General features: G+C 43.8%; 1 protein-coding gene across 3 annotated transcripts in view; it reads right to left on the bottom strand.

Annotated features, from left to right (window-relative positions):
• The window catches only part of PIP5K1B (phosphatidylinositol-4-phosphate 5-kinase type 1 beta), a 257,803-nt gene that overhangs the window by 32,912 nt on the left and 202,425 nt on the right, over positions 1-22,466 (bottom strand). For all 3 annotated transcript variants that reach the window (XM_084771731.1, XM_084771732.1, XM_084771730.1), the window contains 2 exons: positions 21,109-21,264; positions 17,652-17,796 (listed from right to left, as the gene is read on the bottom strand). In XM_084771731.1, the coding sequence (XP_084627857.1) occupies positions 17,652-17,796; positions 21,109-21,264 (301 nt within the window). The remainder of the gene's footprint in view (positions 1-17,651; positions 17,797-21,108; positions 21,265-22,466) is intronic.

Below are 22,466 nucleotides of genomic sequence, written 5' to 3'. Positions count from 1 at the left end.
TTTGGGATGGTCCTGTTGACATCATCATTAAAATACAGCATTGAGAGTAGGGTCTTTTCAGGGGCTTGTGGTAGAGTTCAGTGGTAGAGCTGTGCAAAGCACATAGGAGGCCCCAGAATCAATCCCTAGCATGGAAAAAATAAAAGTTGATTTTTCTTTCTTCAAAATTTAGATTAGGAAAAGAATTGCACAGCTCGGAGCGACAGGTGATCTTGGAGACGTCAGTCATGACTAACATCTTAAGATACTGAAATGCTTTAGTTACAAGGCAATTCAGAATTGCCGTGACTGTGCCAGTGCATGTGGCAAAATGGCACTACAGTGACTGGGTTTCTTTATCTGGGTGATTCATCTGCTGTGCCTTTAATAAGTGTGGCCCGGATATGTGGCTACGTGTCCTAGGCACTGGCAATGCAAACAGGCATCAAGTTAGCTGCCTGATCAAGTACTTCAGAGGGCATAGCTGGCTACTGTCCCCCATCATTTTAATGCTCCGAACCCTACATTCAGTATAGGTAAATCTCTTGGGACCAAAGAGCCATATGAGGAGGATGTGTTAAAAAAAAAAAAGCAAACCTTTCCTTCCTTTCCCTATCACAATAACTCGTTCTCTCTGTTCTTTACGAGGCAGTGAGAGCTTCAGTCACGGCATAGCTCAGGGGATGCTTCAGCACTTGGCCAGGGCCTTCAGCTTTTATTTTTAAATCGCAAAACAGCCAATCATAAACCTCATGCTTAAGTGAACTTAATTAGGTCTCTGAATTCAGACAGTGCTGGTCTTTCTGTCTGCCCATGAAAAATAATATTTTTCCCTTTGCTAGGGGAGGGCTATGCCTAGACATTTTGATTCTGCAACTAGAAGAAGAACTTGTCCAGAAATAAAGGCTTGTTCTGTTTTGTTCTTTCTAAATCAGAATTTTAAATGAAAATGGAATCTCGGTAGTACATAATGTAACAGATCAGAGGAACTGGAGAAGACAAATCGTCTATTTTTGATACATGCCTCCCTCCTCACTTCCTTTTCTCTATCTTGATTCACAGACCCCCTTTTTAAAAAATCAGGAATGAGAGGAAAGTGTGCCTTTGGTTGGGGAGAGGGAAGCAGCTAAGACAGGAGCCTCTGGCTAGAAGTCCAGGGAAGCAGGCGGATCGCCTCCCAGAAGCCTTTTTCTATTGCATAACCATTTTTCTCACCCCCCGTTTTTTTTTTAAAGTCTTAGTCTCTGGCGTGGGTAGAGCAGGGGCCTCTGGATCTCAGAGCGCCAGTCACAGCACAGGTTAGGAACAACCACAGGGATGAGGTGGGGTTGGCCCACAAAACCAGCCTTTCTGTTCCAGCTGGGACTCTGGAAGACGGAATCTGACCTGAGAGGCTCCTAACACTAGTAGCTCTGGCCAATCACCCCAGAGCCAATCAACAAGCGACAAGCCCCAGCCTAGGCTTTGAGTGTTCCACTTTTCCTTTGATACTTTTTTTTATTTTAAAGATTTATTTATTATGTATACAATGTTCTGCCTGAGTGTGTGACTGCCCATCAGATCTCATTATAGATGTTTGTGAGGAAATTGCAGGTTGCAGGAAATTGAACTCAGGACCTCTGGAAGAGCGGACAGTGCTCTTAACCTCTGAGCCACCTCTCCAGCCCTCGTTTGATAGTTTTATTGAAATATTATGAGCAGACCAAACAATGCATTCACTTAAAGCATGTAATTCAATGTTGTTGTTTTTTAAGTGTGTTCAGAGTTGTGTGACAATCACGCACTCAAATTAACAATGTTTTTGTCACTTGCAAGACTCATTAGCAATCACCTCATATCTCCCGAGCCCTTTCTTAGCGGTAGTTAACAGCCAATTCATACCTTGTCTCTGCAGATTTACAGTGGCACACTTTTATTAAGCCTCAGCAGACAACGAAGTATTATAGAAACCTAAGAAAAGCCACTATTTTGAGAGAGAGAGAGAGAGAGAGAGAGAGAGAGAGAGAGAGAGAGAGAGAGAGAGAGAACTACGGGGAGAAAAGTTAATTGGAAGGAGATGAGATTATAAGGGAGAAGAAAATGTACCCCGAACCCCACACCCCAATACCACTTAGATCCTCAGTGAAGTTACTCAAGCTTGGGAATAAAAGAAGGAGTCTCCTAAACAAGGAAATAGTTGGGACAAGAAAGGTCTTGGAAAGTAAAATATAATGGTAGAATGGATTCAGAAATAGGTTATATGAACTAATAAGGTTATTACACTTAAAGAGGCCCCCCAAAGATAAGACAGTAGGTGGGGAAATCCAAAGAAACGTGGACAACATCAATGCTTGGGGTTTTCAAATGAGATCATAGTGAGGGGAAATTAAAAAAAAAAAAAGAGGCAAAGAAATGAACAAGAAAATTGCTGATTACAAAAAACAAACAAACAAACAAACAAAAAACCCAACTCAGATAAAAAAGAAAATAGAGAAAATATCTGAACCTGGAGGACTTGTGTGTAGACTGGAAAGGGACAGTATACTTCATAATGGGTTGGGGGGAAAAACCCCTAACCACTCCATGAACTTTATCAGAAAAAAACAGACGCTCTCTAAACGTTAAGAGGGAGAGAAAATAGATTTCAAGCCAAGGATCTGGAAACAGTAACTTTGAACCGCTCATCAGAGCAGATAGCCAGAAAACATTGCAATAAAGCCGCAGGGCCTTAAGAGAGACTATTGCCAGTAAGACTCAACCCCTTGCTAATCTGGTACTTGATGTGCTGTGTCAGCAGGTTGTGCAAGTCTATATTCATATGTGTGAATACATAGATACACACATGTAACAATAATGCCTAGAGAAGAAAGCATGGACTTAGGAGGGGAGTAGGGGCATTGGAAGGGTGGAAATGATGAAAATACAGTATCCATGTATGAAATTCTCTAAAACATATTAAAAACAAAAAGAAAACGAATTCACTTCCTACCTCCCGCATTGCCCTTTCTCTCTGGTTTCTGAGGTAGGATCTCACTATGCAGCCCTGGCTGACCTGGAACTTGCCATGTGGACCAGGCCTCAGAGTTGCTGATCCTTTCTCCTCTGCTCTCCAAGTGCTGGGATTACAGACATGTGCCACAGGCCTAGCCAGCTTCCTTCCTTTCTTTTGCTTTTTTGAGCCAGAGTTTCTCTGTGTAGCCCTGGCTGTCCTGGACTCGCTTTGTAGACCAGGCTGGCCTTGAACTCACAGAGATCTGTCTCTGCCTCCCCGAGTGCTGGGATTATAGGCATATGCCACTGCACCCAGCTTGCTTTCTTATATTAAGCTGGTTCACAGTTATTTACATTAAGAAAATCCAATCCTTTCCAGGATGTCAAGGGAAGATTTTGTACGACAGCATTTTCCTTTCATTTTTTTTCACCAAGCTGACATTGAGATGACTATTATTAAACTTTCTAAGGATTATTAATCGACCAAGCTAATGATCGTGCTTAGTTTCTCCCCTTGGTAATTTTCCACAGTCACAGCAACTCAATAAAAAGACTACTTTGTTTTGTTGTCAATTCTGAGTTGAGGAAAAATAAATCTTGGAAGGTCACTTTAAATCTCCAAAGTCAATATTACTTGAGGCAAAAAACCCTTCATCTTTTAACTTGTGCAGTGTGGGACATTTGGGTTATGGCAACTTTCAGTTTAACATTTACAAAATGCAACACAACTGGCTGTGTGTGCCGATCCTTGAGACACCTCACAAACATGCCAAGGGCCCATCTGATGTAAAGAAATACAATATTTATGTCCTGGGCCTCAGAGGATGCTTAGTCAGTAAAGTGTCTGTCATATAAGCATGGGAACTGAGTTTGAGGCACAGAACCCATGGTGCACCATTATGATCTCAGGACTGGGGCTGTAGAGACAGGATCTGTGGCTATTGATGGCTGGCTAACCTGGCCTAATTGGTGAGACCCAGGACAGAGTGAGAGAGACCCTGTCTCAAAAAGCAAGGTGGATGGCACCTGAGGAAGAATGCGATCTGAGATTGGTTTCCATAGGCACACACATGTATATTCACCCACACACCCACGAAATTGTCTGTACTATTAACTAAGGAGGAAAAGGGCAAAATACTAGTTCCTAATTATATGACTCAAAGCCATAAAATCCTAAATGTTGCTTGCATAACTCACAGTTAAAATGAATTCCAATAAAATGTCTCCAAGATCTGTAAAATACTCAATGTGTAGCATGTGCAGTGTTAAAATGACCTCACAGAGCAGGCCTTTAGTCTGAGGGGTGGAGACCCATGGGCAGTATTGTACCTGGAGTTGTCTAGACGTAAGAACCACAAAACCTGCTTCAATAAGACAAAAACAAAACCAGCCAGGCAGATCTCTGTGAGTTCAAGACCAGCCTGGTCTACATAGTGAGACCCTGCTTCAAACAACAACAACAACAACAACAACAACAACAACAACAACAACAACAACCACTATCTCCAGAACCCCCAATATCCTGGGTCTTTCTACCTTCCTGTTTGGCACTGTTGCTGTCCCACTAGGCAGAGGCCCTGACTTTCCTAACAGTCCCTAAGCTTGAATCAAGGACTTGGAAGATCTACATGTATTATTCCAAAACACAGCACCATGGCATTTCAGAGAACAGAAGGTCAGAAAAGTAAGAAGATCACTTACTCTCTGACTTTCTCTTACCCAAAGCCCTGAAGCAAGTTGTCAGTTTCTCTTGAGAAAGTCTTTAGAGAAGGGGAAAGATACAGGGACACAGGGAAGAGCCCGAGCAACAGGCCTGCTAGTGCCCTACAGTTTAGCTCTATGTGACTGGACTGCCTTTGTCCACCTGTGCCTCTGCACACTTGTCTGCACGTCAAACAGCATAAGAAGTTCACAGGAGTCCCCGGGTCTTTGGGGACACATCTAAGAAGGCTTCTTTGACAAAAGAAGCTCTACTAAATCAATCTGTATGATTTCCTTTATTTTATTCAAAAGATTGGACTGTTACACACTTGCTGTTGTTATGGGGGCCTCAATGGTGAACCTAGTAGCAGCAGAGGAAAATATTTTTCTTCCTCTTCTAAGGCAGTCTTAGGGGAGGTAGTATTTTCCCCAGCCTCCCTTGCAGCTACTGATGGACATGTGATACATTTCTGGATTTGAATGATTTGCTGTTAAAGGCACAACTAGACAACTGCTCCTCTTAAAGGAGCAGATGCCTTGTAGTGAGAAGTCCTAATCCTCCATTAGGCTGGCCCAAGGCTAAGTCGCCTAAGACACTAAGATAGAAAATGCTTGTGGGAACCAGTTCCTTCAGGAAATGGAAACTGAATTTTCTGTATTTCCCAGAAGCCACCTGACCCTTATTGCCACACTGTAGCCTGATCACAACATTCTGATACTCTTTTAAACATTTATTATTATTATTATTATTATTATTATTATTATTATTATTATTATTATTTTCTAATTAATTTATTTATTTTGGTTTTTTGAGACAAGGTTTCTCTGTGTAGCCTTGGCTGGCCTGCATTCATTCTGTAGACCAGGCCGGCCTCGAACTCACAGCGACCCACCTGCCTTTGTCTCCCAAGTGCTGGGATTAAAGGCGTGCGCCACCACACCTGGCTATTTTTTTTTAATGTATATAAATGTTTTGCCTTCATTTATGTCTGTACACCATGTGTGTTCACAGTGCCTACAGAGGCAGGAGAGGGTGCTGGATCCCTTGGAACTGGCTTTACAGATGATTGTGAGTCACCATGTGGATGCTGGCAACTAAAGCCATGCTGGAGCAGTAAGTGCTCTCCACCCTTGCGCCACCTCTCCAGCTGAGCCCTCTGATACCTTAAGGACCAGAAGTCCCCTCGGAACGATTTGGCTTACAGCAGTTATTATTTTTTTTCTTGCAGCAATTCGTTCGCACAAATGCTCTCCTGCCTCTTTCCTGCCCAACTCCAAACCACCCTAAAAAGCCCCAAATTCCCCTTTAGGTGGGGCTGCTCTCCTTTCTCTTGGAGGCAGCCTGGCAGTTCATGCCTAAAATAAAACACTTTGCCTTTCGCCCTCAACATGGCTCAGGTGGTCTCATTCTCTCACTAGCCCTCACACCTTTTTTTCCTTTGCTCCATTTTCTTCCTTCAGGAGTCCATGGCGGGAAGAGATAATGTCTCAAGCCATGGCAGCCATCTTGTGACTATGGGACAACAGAATAGAAATCAGTCAATCAATCAATCAATCAAAATGCGAAGGAGAGAAGAACATAATGATGGAAGCAGCATAGATTTGGGAGGCCTGCCTCCGTCTCCCGAGTGCTGGGATTAAAGGTCTGAGCCAAGACCGCCTGGCTCATATTATGCTTTTTACATGGTGTTAGGTTTGGGTGTACAATGTGCTTGGTAAGAATTGATTTTTTTTCTGTGTTCCTATCATGTATGTTTTCAGCACACTCCTGTAGTACCCCTAGATGCATACCTTACAGCATCAACAAATCCATTAAACAAAATAATATGTGTAAAGTTTTTGGCAGAGTGTGTGATATACACTAGGCACCTAACAAACATTTGCTTTAGGATTATCTTAAACCAGGATGTGAAAACTGAACACTACTTACTGGTAATTCTGACTGACTGGATGAAAATTTATCTTTCATATCAATACAGTGACTCTATAAATCTTACTTAATAAGTGCCATAGAAATAGGAAGCTTGCTGGGTGTGGTGGTGCACCCCTGTAATCCCAACACTCGGGAAGGCAGAGGCAGGAGGATAGTTGTGATTTTGAGGCCAGACTGGTATACAAAGTGAGTCCAGAATAGCCAAGGCTACACAAAGAAACCCTGTCTCAGAAAAAAAAGAAACAAGAAATAGGAAGCTCACAGCATCTCAGCCATGTTAACAACTTGAGTCTGCGGCCAACTTCCAGGCAGCCGACTTTCCTGCATTGGCAAAGATGTGCCAGGCTCAAGTTCCATCTGGGCTGTGCACTTGTCAACAAAATATCCCATTCTGGGCTTGTCATGGTCCCTACTGACAGCTTTTCTCAGAATTCCTTGTTTATTATGATCCATTTCTGGTCATGAAGGCAAGGACATGAATTTTAAGACTGTCCCAGTTACAGGACAATGCATGCAATGAATAACAACCAAGCGATAGGGATACTGATGTGCTGGAAAAGCCTGCCACATTGTTACACACCCTGATAAAGGTAAGTGACAAATATACGTCTTCCTGAAATACAGTGTTTATAAGGTGACTCAAGCCCCTCAGATGTACTTTGGTGTTTAAGAAATATTGTCTGTTGTGGCAAAGATGTGCAACGCTGCTATCAGGGATATGTGCAGTCTTTGCTCTTTGGCACTCATTCTGATGTCTTCAGAGAGAAAAGAGAGAGAGAGAGAAAACCACACCCTCGAAGACATGGTTCCTATAACATGGGACCCCAGAGAACAAAGAAGGATCCTTAGAAAACATGGGAATAGAAATTAAAGACCCGGGGGAAGGATTAGAAGATAAAGCTGATTAAATCACTCAGACATACTGAGAGAAAGATCAGTGGTAATGAGGATAAAAAGGAAATGAAACTAGAGGACAAGACTGAAAGATTCCTACACGCATAAGAGAGATGGCAGAAAAAAAGAAAGAAAACAAAGGGATAAAATGTCAGAGGCCCCTTTCCCTAACTCTAAAACCATGGGTATGCAGACCGAGGAGGGCCTGTGAGTGAGAACAATCCATCACAGAGGCAAAACCTCGGGCACTCCGACATACTGGTGGAAAGCAAAGAGACTGCTAGAAAGTGTAGGCTATCCAGAGACCTACTGGAGCACAGTAGCAGGAGCTGCGACCTTAGCACCAGTGTTAGCATACAATATGGACAAATGTATTTTTTAAAAAAAATCAATAAACCAGGCTGGGGATGTGTCTCAGTGGTAGAGCAAATACTTGTTTCCACGTACAGAAGTAAACAAATAACAAAGCAAGCAAAAGGAAGCCATTATCTATTTGGGAGATGTGAAAAAACAAATCACCACCACCCAACCAAACCAAACTAACCAAACAAAAAACCACCACAACAACAAAATCACAGCATCCGAGGAGGGACACCTATGTGGAGGTGGACAGAGACCTGTCCTTTCTCCTTGCAGATTTCATAGAGCCACCTGACTGTAGAACAATACACATTTGTGTGTGTGTGTACAAGTTTGTGTGCACACTCATGTGTCTGCAAGTAACTCTGAAACAAAAGGAAATCAACAGAGGGATTGATGCTGACATGATGTCAAAAGGTTCCTTCCGTTTCCAAAGCTCTGGGGTTAGACTGAGTTTCATTTTTTTCTACTGGGGGAGGGCACAACAATGGTAAAGATGTTAACACTTCATTTCCCAGATAAGATTAGGCTGGACCCTGGAATGCTGCCCACCCACTCTCCTGCCCACTCAGCAGCAAGATAGACAGCATCTAGTAACAAGACTTGTATATATTAGGCACCAGTCCACATGCACCTGTGTATAATAAAAGAGAAAACAACTTCTTGCATATTAAGTGCTTAAAGACTCAGAAACATTCTTCTTCTTCCTCCTCCTCCCTCCTTCCCCCTCCCCTTCTTCTTCTTCTTCTTCTTCTTCTTCTTCTTCTTCTCCTCCTCCTCCTCCTCCTCTTCCTCCTCCTCCTCCTCCTATTCCTCCTCCTCCTCCTCCTCCTTCTTTTCTTCTTCTTCTGTGGTTTTTTTTGAGACAGGGTTTCTCTGTGTAGCCTTGGCTGTCCTAGACTCACTTTATAGACCAGGCTGGCCTCGAAATCACAGTGATCTGCCTGCCTGTCTCCCAAGTGCTGGGTTTATAGGCGTGTGCCACCACACCTGGTTTCAGAAACACTCTTAAAGTTTGATGAGAAAAACAATGAGCTCCTTTCCATCATTATGTATTTCATCTTTCCTTATCACAGAAAGCAGACAATTAATAATTGCATTTTGGCTACGAGCACTCTGACCTGGGGGTTTATCACTATCTCCTCTTCTCTAGTTGCATTTACCTAAGTCTCCAGATGCTGCACCTCTTATGAATAAACGCGCAAAACAGGCAGGGATGATGGGTACATTTGCTCTACAGGGGCCAGGCAGGGACACTCTCTGAAGCGAATTTTTCCATGGCATGTTTCCATGGGTGGCTCTCATTTGTGAATACCCACCACCCTCAAACTCAGTGATCAACTAGTCATTTAAATGCAGGAGACATTTGTAGAGCCCATCCTGCAGATAACAGTAAGACTAAACAGGAAATGGATCTACTTTATTCTTTTTTTTTTTTTTTTTTTTTGGTTTTTTTCGAGACAGGATTTCTCTGTGCAGCCTTGGCTGTCCTGGACTCGCTTTGTAGACTAGGCTGGCCTCGAACTCATAGCGATCTGCCTGCCTCTGCCTCCCAAGTGCTGTGATTAAAGGTGTGCGCCACCACGCCCAGCTCTACTTTATTCTTGTATTGGGAGAAATTATGTTGGTTCCTCTTCCTGTATATTTGTCAGAGAAACAAAAGTAGACTCAGTTTTCAGGCAACATTCTGCACTGGAAGGCCCCCAGATGGAGCAGAGGAAGTGGCTGGGCAGGTAACATGAGCCTCCAACTCCAAGTTCACTGTCCATGAAGTGCAGGTTCAGATATTCAGCATTAACTTATGTGTAACATAATTAGTATATTAAGAGGGTATGACAGATGGGCCAGTGGGGACCGTGTCAAAGAGAAGCCAAGGTGGTGAGGGCAGCTAGGCTGACAGGGATTATCCTGGATGGGCACTTCCCTCTGAAAGACCACGTGATCAGCATCTATCTAGGGTAGGAAGCTAATATGCACATACTAAGCTTCAGTAAAGGATCCAGCCAACGGCCGGTCAGTCGGGTGGATCAACCAAATGGGCAGATTCAAAAGGCCAGACTGAGAGGGAGCTTTCTAAAGGTCCAGTAGGCTCTAAGTGATCCTCACATAAAACAAAAAGAGGCAGTGAAATCCACGGGGATTAAAGAAATTCTCTGTTTAGCTATTACCAAGGACCTCAGATGCAGGGAGGTCAAGGACAGCTGGGGAGCAAGAGCATTTGGCTTTAGGCCTCAGGCCTGAGCTGGGACACAACTTTGGTACTGGCCAGAGTCAAAGGTACTTTTGATTAGTACCTTTACAACTAAATCTGAAGAAAGGCGCCGAGGCCCTGTTCTTAATGTCGTCTACAAACACAGGCACTTTGCTCCCTGAAGGAGCCAGGATGTGCCTCAACTACAACACAGAGTCTGCCATATTTACTCCCCCCACCGCCACTTTTTTGTGTGTAAGAAGCCCTTAAGGACCCTGTTTGGACAGGTGGGTGCACTACTCACAGGAGAAGCATTTCTCTGGAAGGCCAGTGAAGGAAGCCGGATAAGACACACCCACTGCGACACATTTCCCTTGAAGTCAAGGAAAATCATTTTTGTTTTTTTTTTGCTTTTGTTTTGTGAGATAGGGTCTTACTATGTAGCTATGGCTAGTCTGGAACTTCCTATATATAGACCAGGCTGTCCTTTAATCTACAGAGATCTGCCTGCCTCAGCCTGAGCAAAGATTTAGTTTTTTTAGAGCCAAGATGTGAGAGACAGAAAATGAAAACAAAGCTAGCTTTATTTCTTTTATTTTATTTTTTGGGTTTTTTGAGACAGGGTTTCTCTGTGTAGCCTTGACTATCCTGGACTCGCTTTGTAGACCAGGCTAGCCTTGAACTCATAGCGATCCTCCTGCCTTTGCCTCTCAGGTGCTGGGATTAAAGGTGTGCACCACCACCACCTGGCTGCTAGTTTTATTTTTTAAAGACAAGGATTCATTGTATAGCACTGGATGGCTGGATGGCCTGTGGCTGCTTCTGAAGGCCAAGTTCCTCTGGAACTCACAGAGACCAGCTCATTGATGCCTCCCAGGAACTGGGATTTAAGGTGTGTGTCACCAAACCTGGCAGAAGGCATTATTTTTAATTATTTGTATCTGTGTGTCTCTGTGTGTACATGTGAGTGCAAGTGCCCAGAGAGGCCAAGGGTATCAGGTCCTGGAGTTGAGGTTGTGCTAGGAACTGAACCCAAGCCCTCTACAAGAGCAATATCCATAACCGTGGATCCATCTCCATCTCTCTGTGCCCAAGCTTTCTCTCCCCCTCTCTCTGTCAATTAGGGTATCTAAAGTCTGGCCAACAGAGTCACCACACACATCTCCTCCTTTTTGGCAATACAGTTTATTTACAAATTGAACCCATGAAAATTATCTTCTCCCTAACAGCTGCCCTTAGGAAGACTTTGCCTCAGGAGCCTTGGGAATGTGAACTTTGATTTGGTGATCTACTTTCTCGGAAGACAATATGGACATTGTATGTCCTTGCTCAGGAGTATTTGCTCCAGGCTGAGTTACAGCCAGTTGACTGTTAAAGCTATAGGTTCAGAAGTCATAATGTGCTCGATAGCTCCTCCCCCCCCCACAGTGTGTCTACAGCCTTCCCTGATCAATTCCTGAGCTAAAACACTGCTCTGTCTACTCCCTGGGCCTAGAATTAGCCAAGAGGGTATTTATAGCCAGCAGTCTCTCCAGCACAGCATCCGGGAAAGCCAGACACTTTGGTAAATACCGCAGCCTCTAATTGCACAGATCATTAGAAAATTGCAGCTACTTTACACAGTACTATTCCACTGGCATGTTAATAAACAGGCTCCGTGACTCGTTTTGTAGGAGTTGAAGTGGATTCTTGTTTTTGGGTGCACTCTCCTTTGTAAAGCTTTGATCTTTGCCATTCTTTTCCCACCCCTATCCCCCCCCCCCACCCCCCAGACCTGAGACAGGGTTTCTCTGTGTAGCCTTGGCTGTCCTGAACTCATTTTGTAGACCAGGCTGGCCTCGAACTCACAGTGATCCGCCTGCCTCTGCCTCCCAAGTGCTGGGATTAAAGGCATGCGCCACCACGCCCGGCTTCCCTTCCTTCTTTTTAAAAAAGATGTTACTCGAACCTGGTTTTTGTTTTTTGTTTTTGTGTGTGTGTGTGTGGTTTTTTTTGTTGTTGTTGTTGTTGCTGTTGTTGTTGTGTAATCTCTATCTGGTCTGCACTGCACTTTGCAAGTTTAGGGCCTCCATGCTAGGACAACCTGCGTTCAAGAGTTTCCTTTGCCAGGGCTGCCAGCTGAGATGTGGCAGAACACAGATGAGGAGGTGAGGTCAGGAGGTCCTGGCTCCCTTCACCCCCATTTTCCTCCTTCCTTATTTCTGCCTTGTCTCTGGGTGTTGGCAGTGCTCCCGCCACTGTCTCAGCTCTTTTAGCTGGTGTCATCTTCCACTGTCCCCGCTTGAAGGTTGGCCATGGGTCCCAGGAAGCAGGGGCATTGTGGGAGTGAGTTCCTAGGGGGATTTCTTGGGTTTCTGCCACTTCTCCCCTCCCCACAAGCCTTCCTGAACTCTCTAAATCAGTTTACTTTACAATTCTAAGTGGGTTTTTTTCTTTTTCTTTTTCTTTTTTCTTTTTTCTTTTTTTTTGACTGGCCCTGAGTAGTAAAGTGTCATCTGATATCTTCTGCCAAAAACAGTTTACCTCCTCCAGAGGAACTTAGGAGGAAGCTACAAGGTGGTCAAGCCTTGAAGTGCTTGGCTATTTATGTTAACAGATGATTTGATGGTGGCCTGCTCCGGGAGGCATTTTAATTGCTTTGTGATTTTTTTTTTTCAGCTCATCTGCATAGCAAGCCTTTTGGGCCAAGGTATAATTCACTTATTACCAATTGGGACCTCTTACAGATGGAGTAGCTGTGGCACACAAAAGTGAACCAGCTGCCCAGGGTTACAGGGATGGGAGTGTGACAGTTTGAGGGATGATGTTCTAAGTGGCAACTTCTTAGGGTGAAAAAGCAAGAGAAATACCTGAGGCAGGGTAGTAAGCCAGACTGTCTGCAAGGCTGAAGACACCAGGGGAAGAAGCAGAAAGGCCCAAAAAAGTCTGGTGAGGCCTGATTGAAAATTTAGCACTTAAAAGATCTCACCCATGGGGGCTGAGCAATCCCAGACTGGGGTCCAGGAGAAACTTGCTACAGGAATCAACTCATTGTTTCCTAGGTTGACAATACTCAGGCAGGAAGAAGAGGGCTCAGGACTGCTGTCTGCTCTTCGGGGCCAGCCTGGGATCTACACCCTGGACTCAGCAGTTAGGAAGGCTTGGCCAGCTGGCCTCCCTTGGATAAATGGCCAGTTGCTTCTCCTATGGTATCTGCTCTTCTCATAAAACTCTGTGCTGCTAAAGTGGACCAGCTGTTAGAGACAGCCACTAGCAAAACAGGAGCAAATATATGAGACTGGCTACCCCAGTGATGCTGGTAAGGGCCTCTGTGGTGGGAGAGCACAGATGCATCGGGCTGAAGTGAGCTTTCAATCTCTATGCATAATCAGAGCCACAGCTCCACTCCCAACTGTGCAGGAAGTCACACGGAGAAAATGAATATTCATGCACATAACTTATTTTACAACATTAAGCTGAACTGCTCTTAGTTTTGAAATAAAACCCATTTGCCCCTCTGGTTCTTAGCGCTCGATTTGTACCTTCTTAAAAAGAACAGATTCCTTTGTAGGAAAGGAAAATTCAAGCACCAGGAACTCAGAACTTACACACCCGTGATTTGTTTGTGAAGCAGGTTGTGGATGGCGTGTCTCTGTGTTCCCATGATCTGCACCCTCTAGCCTGAGATCACGTAGTCGAGCCTTTAAATATGTACTCCTGGAGCTGGGGAGACGGCACCCTGGGTAAGGTGCTTGTGAGGAAGTGTGAGAACCTGAGTTCAGATTCCCAGCACCATGTAAAAAGCCAGATGAGGCAGAATAGTCTCTAGACTCAGCACTGGGGAGGCCAAGCACTGGGGAAGCCAAGCACTGGGTAGGCTAAGGACTGGGTAGGCTAAGCACTAGGGAGGCTAAGGACTGGGGAGGCTATGACAGGCAGATCCTGGGGAGGCTAAGGACTGGGGAGGCCAAGCCCTGGGGAGGCTATGACAGGCAGATCCCGTCTTAGGAAGCAAGACAGATAGCTACTGGCCTCTGGCTTCACATGCACATGTGCATACCATCCCCATTCCCAGCACTAGAGAGTACGCGCGCGCGCGCGCACACACACACACACACACACACACACACACGCCCACAGAATATATACTCCCATTCAGTAGTTAAATATATACTTTTAAGGCAGTATAACTTTTTTCTTTGCTTCCTAGTCAATTTTGAGAGCATACTTAACAAACCAGAAACGGATTCTAAGAAACAACAGAACTTTAAAAGTCACAAAGAATCATCCTCTAAAAATAAAAGAACTCTAGAGACAGCCATTTCCCACTGCAGTAGATAAGCTGGGTGTGGACTTATCTGGGTGCTAGTCAATGCCTTAACGTTAAGGGCTCTAAAGAGACAGAGGAGCAGAGCAGTTCCTTGAAGTATTTATAGCTTATATGAACAAGATAAGGATAACATAATGTTAAAATGAGAAAGCAGGCCACTTGGAACAGAAATAAGATTCACAGTGAAACGGAAAAAAAAATCTCAGATGTAAATTGCAATGTCAATATTGGATGTACTTTGCCTTTTCCCGTTTCAATGCATTTTCTTCTTAGGCTGCCTGTATTTGGTTTTTAAAAACCATAGTGGGTCAGAGGAGACTTAGGATCATGTCAACTTCTCACTTCAAGAACGACCACCCACAACACGGAAGAACATGATGGAAGCATGGTATGAGCAGGGTTTTATGGTTTGCTACTTAGACCTCCCTGCTAAGTAAGCAGGGCTGGGCACGGTGGGTTGGGCATTCAGGGTGTCCATTCTCAGGGGCTCTTGGGCCGTTATTTCTCTTCAGGGTTATTAGCTTCCCTGAGTCTCTGATCCTTATGATTTCCCTAAGGAAAAGCTAAGGCGTGTGGTAGACCTTTCAGCTTTTGTACACAAGGCTAACAGCAGAAATGCCTGTGGGTGAGAGCAGGCAGGGGGTGAAGCAGAGGGTGGCGCCTGGAGGCCCCTGGGGCTCTCCTCACCAGCTGAGAAGAAATGCCAGGAAGAGTGAATGAAGCTGCTTGAGTTTATTTGTTAGCTTTTTTTTTTTTTTTTTTTTTTTTTTGAGGCAGGATTTTTCTGTGGAACCTTGGCTGTCCTGGACTTGCTTTATAGACCAGGCTAACCTCAAACTCACAGCAATCCACCTGCCTCTGCCTCCCGAGTGCTGGGACTAAAGGCGTGCGTCACCATGCCCGGCTTTATTTGTGGCTTGCTTTAAGTACATTCCGGGATCTCAGAAGGGCTTTCTCAGTTGTTTCCGGGCACAGGTTGAGTACCACCCAGAGTGCAGTGCTGCAAGCTCAGCAGGCTCAGCGAAGCCAACCTGACCAGCGCCTCTCTACCAGCCTTCCTGCACAGCTCCCTTCTGCTTCTGATGGAGTACTTTTTTCTTCTTACAACGGAACCCTGATTGATAGCTAAGTAAAAGACACCAAATACCACAGTAGAGTGCCAGAGAAAACTGCTTGAAGCAACCCAACATCAAAAAAGAAAAGGAAGAAGCTCAGAATATTATAGATAAAAGGCTCTCTGTTGCATTTCCCCCATCCAAATCTGTAGGCTAGCCAGCATCAGCAGGAGAAAAAGTGCGCAGTGCTGAGAGCGCACAGACACCAGGGCATGGAGAGCTAGCTAGCTTCCAGCTGGCCATAAGAACGGGCTTCAGGAGGAGGCCAGAGCCTGAAGAAACCCTGCAAATGCCCAGGAAGTTAATAGCTTTTACTAAGAGAAGGGGCAATTAATATAAATAAATCTTAAAAAAAAAAAAAAGAACTCTTCTGACACCAAATAACAACAAAATCCTAACTCCCAATACCATTCCCTTAATGCTGAAAATTTTAGTAAATGGTTCAAAAGTGCACTGAACTGTACGTGCCTGATACTGACTACAGTAGCAAACTATATATATATTTTAAAAAGCACCATTGTTCTATCAGAGTTGTTCTGAACGTTGCTGAGACCCCCCTGTGACTTTCTTGCTACCCCCTGAACTGCTGTTCACACTCGTGGGGTGCAGCTCTTGCATCTGCTGCACCGCACGTACAGTGGCTTGACTACCTGAGAAGCCAAATTTGAACCCTCATGGCCCGCATTCATATTAAGTAAGCTGTTATATATACATCACTTTACATTTCTTTAAGCCGAGAAAGCTGCCCAAATCAAATGTAGTTTAAGTGACTTAAATCATCAGCAGAGGAACTTTCCTCATGGTTCTTCAGGTGAACCAGCCCAAACCAGGCCCAACTGCCTCGCCTCGTTCTGTTGTTGCTTCACTTGCTACCCCATGCCCTGGACTCGTCTATGCAGCCAAGAGAGAAAGGCAGAGCCACAAAATACAACTGATCTGCAGATACAATCACCACCTTTTAGCTTGCCAAAGGCCATGCTGATCTCCTGACTCACAGACGTGGTAGCTCTGAGAGTCACCAATATCATTCTTTCTACCGCGGTCATTAAGGTCTCACATATGAACAGGGTATAAAACTTAAAAGTAGCTACATAAGTAATATGCACGAAGAGAGGCTGTTTTGAAGAATCTACTCAGGGGATGGGATGTAGCACAGTGGCAGGGTGCTTGCTGAGCACTCCTGAGGCCCCGGGGTTCAATCCCTGGTGACATCAGCAAATAAAAAAACGTATACTCATAAGAGAGTACTGATGGGTGTGTCTGGGTATGAGGGTGTACACCTTGGCCATGAGTTCAAGGCTAGCTTGTGCTATATGAGCTCTGTCTCAAAAAAAAAAAATGAACCACGAGGAAAGTTCCTCTGCTGATGATTTAAGTCACTTAAACTACATTTGATTTGGGCAGCTTTCTCGGCTTAAAGAAATGTAAAGTGATGTATATATAACAGCTTACTTAATATGGATGTGCTATATGAGCTCTGTCTCAAAAAAAAAAATAAAGATGTTGGGGTGGGGGAGGCAACAAACATGGCTTAGTGGTAAAACAAACAAACAAACAAACAAACAAAGCCTCTTGCTACACAACCAGATGTGAGGACCTAATTTTGAATCCCCAAAGTTCACATAAAAGCTGACACACAGCCTGAGCATCTCCACCCCCGGAACCTCAGAGGCAGACAGGAGACTCTTGGCAGCTCACGGGCCACCTAGCCTTGTTTATGCAGCAGGAAAACAGAGACCCCATCACACAAAAGGCAGAAGGTGATGACTGACCCATGCAGGTCATCCTTTGAACTCCACGTGTACATGGGCACAGACATACTCACTCTCATACATGTGAATGGCCACGTGTGTGTGCACAGGTGGACACTTGCATGCACACCACCCCCAAAATGACGAAAGCTTTGTCTTTTCCCATGGAGCCAAGGGTATAACTATTTATAACATTTCTACAAAAATGTAATGATTAACTGCAAGGGGAAATGATCACTTTTCTGAAAATTTTTTTTCCTACTGCCAAAAATAAATAAATAAATAAATAAGAAATAAAAAATAAAAAGAACGCCCTTTTTCTTTACACATGAGGGAGGGACAGGCATGTCTAGTCGCTAGGAACACAACCTCAAAGATACCGCTGTAGGCCCAAGGTTGACAGAGTACCAAACAACCTGATTGGCAAGCTGACAGCACTGAGCATTACCTGTTTGAATAAAGCGTAGTCCTGTCTTGTGGACAGTGTTCGCTGACATATAAGGAAGAAGATGATATTGTAGTCGCTAAGGAAGCCGCCTCAAATAATGATGGAGTGCTGGGTACCAGGTCGGGCCTGTGCCGGGATCCCAGGGCTGGAGGGGTGAGAGCAAAGGCATGCACTCGTGAATATCAGTAACACATGCCGCTTTAGGATCTATATTAACTTAACAGGAGTCAGAAGCATTCCCTTTATGTCTCAGGTTGCAAATGCAATTAAGAATTAGCTGTGCTCTTTTGGACTACAACAGAAATGTAAAATAGCTGCTTGCAAACAGGTTAAACAGAAAGGAAATGACATCAATCTACAAAATGGCTTCTGGCAATGACATTAGGGATGGTCTTTTAAAAACCTAATAAAGTGATTTACTCTTTCAAAATGATGCTATAACAACTCCTAGGAGTTTAAGGAGATAATCTGGCAGAGATGAAAAGGATGACTGGCAGATGCATGAGGAGAGAGGCCAACTTCAAGGGACTCATCAGCAGAATAGCCAGTGGCATCTCGTCCCATTTAAGACCACACAGACTTCTGGACTTGACTTCTTGACATCCTCTTTTGATAGCAAGGCTGCCTTTATAAAAGTGAGCAAGCTCTTATTCCTACTTAAAATTTTAGGAGTCCAAGGAAGTATTTACATCCAGCGCCCTCCACTGTCAGGAAGGAGGAACCCTTCACGTCGGCAGTTTGAGTGTTTTTATTTTTGTTTTGGGTAGTTTTGGCTGAATCTAGGGCACTGCACATGCTAGCAAGCCCCCCACCACCAATGTAATTCCAGCCCTTGAATTTCAGATTTGAAGGAGTATATTTGATGAGGTAGAGGGTGTAGCATAGAGAGAAAGGGGAACAGGGAAAGGAAATGCTGAACTTTAGATATTTTAAACTCTTGAAGTTTAGATAACACGTAAAGTGGCTGCCAGATCTGTAAGCAATGGGTCCAATAATTCATGTGAAGGAAAAAAAAATCCACAAACCCATCACAGGTGTACTATTTCCTCTGTTTCCAGGTATTCTGGGAACAACGGAGTAATTTAATTTAATTTTACTATAGCTACTGGGGAGCCTGAGACATGCCAGCTGTGAGTTCAAGGCCAGCCTAGAAACTCAATTTAAAACACAAAGCCAAACCAAAAGCAAAGTGCCTGTTAAAACAAGAGTTAAGAAGAAAACAAAGTTTTGTTCTGTTTCTCAAACTGTGGACATGTACCATTTTTTGCGCGTTCTCAGAAATCAGGCAGCCAGGAGGCCAACAGAAGGCAGCTTAGAGGAAAGGGAAGAATATCTACCAGGAACTGCTGCCATCAGTACAGACAGGACAAAGGCCCACGTCCTGGTTACTTGTCCTGTTGCTGACAAGAGCGACTCAAGAAAGGAAGGGTTGTTTAGATTTTGGCTCCCAGTTCCAGGCTGTCATCCACCACGGAGGGAAAGTCTCGGCAGCAGGAGCTCCAGGTAGCTGCTCAGATTCACCCGTGGCCAGGAAGCAGACAGGAATGAACATTTACACTCAGCTAGCTTCCTCATTTTTATGCAGTCCAGGATGAACGCCAGGGAATGGTGATGCCCAATTTCAGGGTGGGCCTTTTCCACCTCAGTTAACCTAATCAAGAAAGATACCCTCTAACGGGCATGCCCAGAAGTTAAACTAATCTAGACAATTCTTTACAGATATGGCTGGAGGTTTATCTCTTAGGTGACTCTAGGACCCACCAAGTGGACAATATTAACCACCATGGACAACTCATGAACTCTCCTTGAAGTAACTCTGGACATAATAAGAATATGAAGAAGTTGGGCACTCTGGCGCATGCTTGTAATCCCAACACTCGGGAAGGCAGAGGCAGGTAGATCTCTGTGAGTTCGAGGCCAGCCTGGTCTACAAAGCAAGTCCAGACTAGCCAAGGCTACACAGAGAAACCCTATCTAGAAAAGGCAAAACCAAACAAACAAGCCAACAAAAGCCCCCAAAATCAATCAATCAATCAATCAATCAATCAATACATAAAAATAAAAAATTTTCAATTTAATATAAGGTTGTAAATGCTGGGGTAGAAGGGAATAGAGACAGTAATCTATTTTGAAGATTAAGGGGAAGAAGACACCTACATGAAGTCTTGAATCTTCTATAGGAAGTAAGAGACACTTTGGAGAGTCACCGAAAACATACTGATTTAAGAAAAAAAGTCTACATTTGTTGTTAACCAAAAGACCTCATCGTCATGGCACATACTCTGTAAGCTCGAGACCAGCCTGGTCTACAGAGCCAGTTCCAGGGCTACACAGAGAAACTCTGTTTAAAAAAAAAAACAAAACCCAAAGCACACAAACAAAAAAATCCTAAAAAGACCAAGACGTAATAATGATAATAAATATATCTCATCACTTCCCCTTATTGGATTAAAATAGAAAATTCAAGTTATCAACTCAGTAGATAGAAAAGAGCATTTAATAAAACCCAGTACTCAGGGCTAGAAAGATGGCTCAGAGGTTAAGAGCACTGGCTGCTCTTCCAAAGGTCCGGAGTTCAATTCCCAGCAACCACATGGTGGCTCATAACCATCTGTAGTAAGATCTGGTGCCCCCTTCTGGCAGGCAGGCATACATGCAGGCAAAACATTGTATACACAATAAATAAATAAATCTTTAAAAAACAAACAAAACAAACAACCAAACAACCAGTACTCTTGTTTGGTTAAAAACTTTCTCGCAAATTCCAAACAAAAATAAGTTTCTTGGTCTGGCAATTGGTATGAAAGACAACAATCTTCATTTTAAACAGTGAACTGTTGGATACACTGCCTTTAAAATCAGGACAAGGCACGGCTGCCTAGAGTTATCACTGTGTTTATCACTGTATCATCAGTGCTAGCCAGCAAGCCATAGAGAAAGAGCAGCATCAGACAGTCAGACCACACCGTTCTTTAAAAAGGTACAAAAAGTCCACATCTGTTTATCCAAGGAATACATCTACATTCATACTAAATAAACAAATTCTAACATTTATTTAGATTCACCAAAGCTGCCCTAAATAACTGAAAAGGTTTATTACATCACTTACATGTGTGCACATAGGAGTATTTGCATATACATGTCTGTACTGCACACAAAGAATAAAATTTAAGAAAACAAATGCCAATATGTTAGCATTTGTCATCATTAAATTGGTAGATTATAGATGTTTTATTTAAACATCTAAGTATCCACTATTTTTATAATAAATCATATGTCATGCATTATTTTATGGCATTTCATATTTATATAAATTTACAGTATTTTGTGTAGCCCTATAAAAGTTGTTAATAGGCTATCTGTTGGAGCGTGTGTTCTCTAATTTTTCTACTGTGACTTTATACTACTCACAGAATTTACCAGAATGTTTCTGTTTTAGAAAGCTGCAAGCGTTTACCTTCTTCATCCAGGCTGCTGAAACTCTGCCCTTCCGTTAACAAATCGCGTTTTTCATCCTTCCATTCCTGGCTAATGGAGGACACAATCTCCTGGGAGGTTGCCTTCAACGCGGCGATGGAGTTGCACCGTTTCTTAGAAGGTGAGGCCTTCAGAACTAGACAGCAAGGATGAGTAGTTGTAAAGCCAGGCACACTGGGCCAGGGACCCACTCCAAAGCCAGGCACACTGGGCCGAGGACCAGCTCCAAAGCCAGGCACACTGGGCTGGTGACCCGCTCGAAAGCCAGGCACAGTGGGCTGGTGACCCACTGTAAAGCCAGGCACAGTGCCAGTCCCAGTACTGAGAGGCTGAGGCAGAAGGGGTTGAGGTTGGCTCAGGTTACACAATGAGATCCTGTCTTAAAACAACTACAAAGCCAGGCGGTGGTGGCCTATGCTTTTAATCCCAGCACTTGGGAGGCAGAGGCACGAGGATCTCTGTGAGTTCAAGGCCAGCCTGGTCTACAGAGAGAGCATTCCAAGACAGCTAGAGCTGTTACACAGAGAAACCCTGACTCGAAGAACCAAAACCAAACCAAAACAACAACAAAAACCAACTACAGAACTAAACAAACAAAACTTAAAGAATCAGATTCAGATTCCTAAATTTAATATTCTAATTATTTGTTAATATTTTAGACATAATTTGAATATAGAAGACCAAGGGCTCATTCATATATATGTCTGTTTTTGGCTATATTATTTGTTCAAAATGGCTTGATTTTAAGAAAAATATTCTAAATTGAACTTTCCTTGGCTTTTGAGGTGAACTTCATGTTTTCTGTTTTTGCTAAAGAATTGCCCCTCCTCCTCCCTGTTTTTCTTATGCTGGGAGGGGCTGAGTAAGTTGGTAAGTGCAGATGGCGGAGAGTTCTCATGACCCCAGTTTTTTTAGCCGGGGACCGGGACTTTCTAAATGTGCCAGTGTTTAATCATATATGCATGTTGCCCAATTTAGCCAAATTACTTCTGGTTGCTTCTTTCTTTGTGATTTTCCACTAAAATTTCCTTCCCTTTGGCCTTGTCACTCCCACCTCTATCTGAATGGCATTGGTGGTCTCCAAGCTGAAAAGTGCGCTGAGAACACGGCCCCGTCAGTGAAAATGTGCTTCCCTAAGGCGCCATGCTTGCCAGAGCCGGTGGTCCCACAGAGGACACTTTGGTAGGCGCTGCTTAGGTTGTAGCAACAGCCTAACGGATTTGTCACCGTGTTTAGCGTTGGGACTCTCGAGTTTGGATCACATGGCTCATTAGGACTTCCTATGGACAGGTTTGAAGAGATTAATTGGAGAAGGACTTTGGAGCTCACAAATAAGGA

The sequence above is a fragment of the Acomys minous genome (genome assembly GCF_964271855.1).
Source record: "Acomys minous genome assembly, chromosome: 2".
NCBI classification, from domain to species: Eukaryota; Metazoa; Chordata; class Mammalia; order Rodentia; family Muridae; genus Acomys; species Acomys minous.
Note: the sequence above shows the minus strand (reverse complement) of the source record. Positions and strands in the feature narration are given on the sequence as shown.